Source organism: Herpailurus yagouaroundi, unplaced genomic scaffold, assembly GCF_014898765.1.
Source record: "Herpailurus yagouaroundi ecotype Mexico unplaced genomic scaffold, PumYag 216, whole genome shotgun sequence".
NCBI lineage: Eukaryota > Metazoa > Chordata > Mammalia > Carnivora > Felidae > Herpailurus > Herpailurus yagouaroundi.
Window position 1 is genome coordinate 8,912,953 of NW_024412447.1, and position 5,408 is coordinate 8,918,360.

Consider the following 5,408-nt stretch of genomic DNA (forward strand, 5'->3'; position numbering starts at 1 on the left):
CCCCCCCCCCCCCCCCCGCTCATGAATGGATGCCTCTTCCTGCCTGCCACCCTTTCCTCCCGCCCCAAGGAACAGCCCCGGGCAAGCTGGAGAAACCCCTATCCTCAACACCCAAGTCAGCCAGTTTTCTCCTCTGAGGCCTTGAACCCTTACCCCTTGCTACTGCTGCTCCCCAGCCTGGACAGCGAGGCCCACCTCCCAGCCTCCCCCCACCCCCCCCCCCCCTACCCCCCCAAGAGCCCTGCCCGGCCCCGGGGGCGGGAGTAAGGTCTCCCCTTGGGTCCCACTGCCTACAAACTCTCCATCTTCTCTCCATCCCGGGACTGCTCGTGAGTACTGTCCTCAGCTGCCATCCCCACCTGACTACCTGAGCGCAGGGGCCACTTCTGCGTCCCCCCAGGGGCGAGGACAGGGGTCCCAGGAATGTTTCCTGGATACACGAATGAATGAACAAATGTAAGTCTGCCCCCGAGCTCCCGGCCACCCGGGAAAGAAGGAAGGGGCAGACCAACCTGGGACTGCTCAGGCGCCCTGGTCTCCGTTGGTGGGGGATTCCTGGGGTGGTCTAGGCCTAGGGCTGGTCCCAGGCAAGTAAGGGGGTGAGGACTGTCTCCAGAAGTGCCTTTCAGGCCCAGTGTCCATTAAAAGGAAGTGTATTTGCTTGTTGGAGGTTGGGGAAATTCCAAGTCTTGCTTCCCTTCTCAGAAGGGGCCCTTCCTGCAGAGGAAGCCACGAGATGCAAACATCTCCAAAGGTCCTCCTGATGCTGACCGGAAATGTCTGCCAAGACTCAGTTCCCACATGGCACGGTGGGGCCACGACGGTGGCTCACGGCTGCCTCGGGCCCTGACCTTCGAAGAGGGCCAGCCAGTGGGCGAGGTTCAGTAAATGTTGGCACCGCCCTAGACGCCTTGCTCTTCTTCCTGTAACCCCTCCCCTTGTCCTTTAGGAGCCCCCTCCTCCAAAGAGCCCCTGGGGAACACCCCAGCTTGCATCCCACCACCCCAAAGCCAGGGGGCCGTAGGCCTCCAGCAATCAGGGCCCTGTGCGCCCCAGGAGCTGGGCTGGGCGGCAGGGCCCCGGCAGCTGCGTGCATGTTTGCACCGGAACTCCGAAGGAGGGAGACATCGGTGTGGGCTGAGGCCTCTGGGGGGTGGACCCCCTCTACCCCGCCTCTGGCTGCACCCCTGGCACCCCTGTAGCCCAGCTCTGCCCACAGCGCAGTTCTCACTCAGCGAATGAATCTCTGAATGAAGAGTGAGGTCTGTGGCTTGTGTTACAGGCAAGGTCGCTGGAGTGGGCAAAGGCCCGGAGGCTGGAACAGATCTGCGTGTGCAGGGGCAGGGTGAGCTGGGTGGCTGGGTCACAGGGGGGCAGAGGGGCCGGTGTCAAGAGCGGGCTGAAGCCAGAGGCCCGACCACGATCCCTGGCCAGCTGCTGGGACCTGTGGCCCTGCCCAGTGCCCTCTGCCCTGATGAGGCCCCTGGGCTGATCCCCTGTCTGACTTCTCCTTCCCCAGCCTGGCTACTTGCAGGGTCTCTATATTTAGGCCTTTGGCAGTTTCCAGGCCGTGGAAGGGGAAGGATCAGGGCAAACCCTGAAATAGTTCCGGGCCCGTCCCCAGGGCCACTGGGCGTGGGAGCCAGTCACCAGTCATTATGAGACTTAGCTCCTGTCTGGCTGACCCAGGCACCCAAGGATGGGAGACGGTAGAGGAAAACAAAACAGGAACAGGTGGGCTCTAAAAGCTGTCGGTGATGGGGAGCACAGCTGTGCTCTGTGCCCTTAAGAGAACGAAAAGCCCATGAGTGGAGGTGGCAGGGAGGCAGGCCGCGGCCGTGTGATGATGTCTCCCTCCTTAGAACAGTCTCAGTCAACATGGGCCACTATAAAGATAGTGAGCTCCCCGTCCTCAGAGGTGTGCGAGTCCCGGCTGGAAGAGATGTTACTCAGGAGACAGGCTGATGAGGCACAGTGAGGCAGGCTCACCACCACCCCTGCCTCCAGCACTCAGTGCGGGGCCTCCGGTGATCTTCAAACCCCTGACATCCGGGAGCTAAATCATTTGCATGGCATTTGCAAGGCTCAGTCCCCACAGAGCCCCACAGCAGGCCCGAAACCTTGGTCCAGCCAGGATTCTTGGCTTGTCAGCAGCAGAAAGAGTGGGTTTGAATGCTGACTTCCCTACCCAAATGCTGTGTGGCCTTGGCAGGTGACTTGCACACCCTGAGCCTCAGTTTCCCCTTCTACAAATTGAGCATATCTACTTTATAGGACAAATAAAAGGATTAAATGGAAAGGTCCTCCACACCCCTTATTCCCCCCCCCTACTGTGGACCAGGCGACCCCAGAGCCCCAGGAATGCCAAGATGAATGTGTCCCGGTTCCTACCCTCACCCCCAGGCTGCCCAAGAAGCAGCAGCTGCCACCAAGGGCTTCATCCTAACTGCCCCCAAACCGCTGGAGGACACAAAACAGCAAATGAACAGCCCTGCCGGAGGGCACCAGGGAAAGCCAGAGCGGACGTCTGAGAGGGGTCCTGAAGGATGACCAGGAGTTTTCTGGAGGACTCTGAAGGGGCGTGTTTGAAGGCAGGGCAAGGAAAGAGATCCCGGAGGCAAACCAACAGGCCTCGGTGGCCACTCCCCCAGGGAAGGAGACCCAAGGCCCCTCGGCTGTGCAGAGGCAGGGCTGGCCAGAGAAGCCGGCACCTTGGCCCCCTGGTAGACGAAGTCCACGTCTTCACCACCCAGGGCTGGGGAAAGCCTACGGCCAGGCACTAGGGCCTGCGGGGATGGCAGGGGGATGGAGGGGGGGGGAAGATGACATACGGAGGGGATGCTCCTCCCGGCAGCCACCAGCCAGAGGAGGCCCAGCTGACCTAGTTACCAGTGCCAGCAAGGGGGGTGCTCAGAGGCTGGGCCTGGAGGCTAAGACCCTCGGAGTTCATTTGCCTGCTCTCCCCAGAGACCACAGGCTCAGCTCCCGCCCCACCTACAAGCTCAGAAACCCACCTAGAGATGGCCCTCGCAGCCCCCTCCCTCACCCATTGCCATAGCAACTGCTGAGTCTGGCCTCGCCTGGCCCAGGGGGCCTTGAACTAGAACTGCTCAAGGCGCTGAGAGAGCGGGGAAATTCACGGGGGCCAGGGGCCACTGCGCCTATGGGAGAGATGCCCGCGCCCCAGCCTCCTGCACCCCTCCCCATTCGCATCCAGGTGCCTGCTGAGGAGCCGGGGTTGGGCAGAGGAGGGGTGTGGAGGGGGGCTCCCGACAGTAGACTTTGGACCCAATGCCGCCTCTGGGCTCCCCTTCCCCCACACCCTGCTCCAGGCAGCCAGCGCACCTGGCGCTTTGTGCTGAAGGGATTTTATTTTATTTTTTTAAGATTTCATTTTTAAGTGAACTCTACACCCAACCTGGGGCTAGAACTCACAATCCCGAGATCAAGAGTCACATGCTCTACTGACTGAGCCAGCCAGACACCCCTGTGCTTAAGGGATTCTGACCTCCAGTCTACAGAAGAGGAAACTGAGGCTTCGGAGATAAGATGCTGTCTAAGGCTGTATGCGAGGGAGGCAAGGATTGGATGGGGCAACTCAGCTCTGGAACCTACTGAGAAAGGGGCTGGGACAAGGGGCCCCTAAAACCTCCTCAAATCTGGCCAGGGACCAGGGAAAGCCCTAGATGTTGGTGTTGGTTAGGAGCTCTGGCCCCAAGATGGTGCTCAGCCGTTTGGAGCCAGCATTTCACGTCTCTGAGCCTCAGTTTCCTCATTTGTAAAATGGAACGATGAGAACGGCCTTGCTGGGCAGTTGTGAGGAGGTAAAGCCACCGCATGGCTCAGCCACCCCATCTTTGCACGGTACCGGCCTCCTGACCTACAGGTTCACCCTCCACGCCAGCGCGCAGCTGGAAGCCCCGGGACAGCCCCCCCGCCCTGGGGGCGTGTTTCAGGTGCACACTCCCGGGTACGAAAGGTTTCGGAATTACTGAGGAAGACCCCTAGTTTCCAGGGGGCACCCCCACCCCCCCAGCCACACCCCCCGCAGTTCACTGAGGCATCTCCTAGCGAGGTCTCCCCCACGCTCAGCCCCTGTCCTGTTAAAGCTCTACCCTTCCTTTCTTGAGCCGCCGTTCGCTGTCTCCCGGCTAAGGCCCCTTATAGACCCCCGTCCCCTCCCCAGTCCACAGCCCTTCCCTGTCACCCCCTGCCCGGTGCCTGCAACAAATCTTAACTGTCCCCATTTCCCTCCCAGTCCCCCACCGCGGCCACACTCGCCACACCCTCGCCGCTGCTCCACTTGTGGGCGGGCCGTGCGGACCCCAGAAAGGTCGGGCACAAGGGGCAGCGCCCCTCCCCAGAAAGTTGGGGCCCCCACCCGCGGCAGCGCTCACATGTCCTTGGCGGGCAGGTTCTTCCCCTCCACGATGCGGATGGACAGCGAGCTGCGCTTGGCCATCGCGGGTCCGCGACGCGTGATGCGGGTCCGGGAAAGCCGGACGCCGGGGTCGGGTGCAGCGGGCGGCCAGCTCGGGACTGGGCGCCGGGGGGCGGGGGGGCGGGCCGCGCCGGGCGCTGGAGGTAAGCGCGGGGGCGGGGGAATCGCTTCCACTTCATTCACCCCCGCCCCCGCCCCACGTGCGGGGGCCAGTGCTCCCCGGAGGGCCAATCGGCGGCCGGGGCTCCCCGGAGTGGGCGGGGCCGGCCCAGGCCGCCGCGCTCATTGGCTGCCTGGGGGAATGGGAGGGGCCTGCGCCGAGATCTGTTGCCCTGCTGGCTCGGGGGCGCGGTGGGGCTAGGGGGCGACGGTCGGCGCCGGGTGGCCCGTGCCACGGGTATGTGTGGGCGGCGGGCGTGGTCCCAATGCCAGTTCCCAGGTGCACGGGGGCAGTGGGCCCTAGTGTGTACTCAGAGGCGCGGGCAAGTGCGGGGACACGCGGGCAGGGGACGCGCGAGGAGGACAGCCCTGGCCACCGGAGCCTGACGCGTGGGACGCGCTGCGTAGGTGTAAGATGAATGAATGAACAATCGGACGAACTTAGCAAACAATATGTGTGTTTATGTTAGAGCCACCTGGATACAGAAGGAGGCAGCCAGAGCCAGGGCAGTCCAGAGCTTTGGGGACAGTGTATTTGAGTCTGAAAGACCAGGATTCTTTTTGAGAACCTGTTTGTGAGGAGGGGGCTTTCTCAGTGATCAGCTCACTTAACGCCTCCTCCCTCCCCCCGAGGTGGGAACTTGGATGAGGAGCTCAGGTTTCTAGAACTGGCCCCTCGCGGTTTTCTCCCAGATCTAGAGGTCACAGTCCTGGGACTGGCACAGCCATAACTGGCCCTGGGCATCTGTCCCCCCTCCCCCCGCCCTTCCTGCTCCGAGGGCACCGTCTGAAACATCACTGCAGACTT

The 5,408-nt window shown here is 62.4% G+C and overlaps 1 protein-coding gene across 5 annotated transcripts in view; it reads right to left on the reverse strand.

Moving 5' to 3' along the window:
- The window catches only part of LOC121017687 (ras GTPase-activating protein 4), a 23,876-nt gene extending 19,317 nt beyond the window's left edge, over nt 1–4,559 (reverse strand). For 3 of the 5 annotated variants that reach the window (XM_040456059.1, XM_040456060.1, XM_040456064.1), the window contains exon 1: nt 4,398–4,559. In XM_040456059.1, coding sequence (XP_040311993.1) covers nt 4,398–4,462 — 65 coding nt within the window. In that variant the 5' untranslated portion in view covers nt 4,463–4,559. Of the gene's footprint in view, nt 1–512; nt 718–4,397 lie in introns of all 5 variants that reach the window. The other 2 variants (XM_040456062.1, XM_040456061.1) reach the window with 2 other exon arrangements.
- Nucleotides 4,560–5,408: the final 849 nt, after the last annotated feature.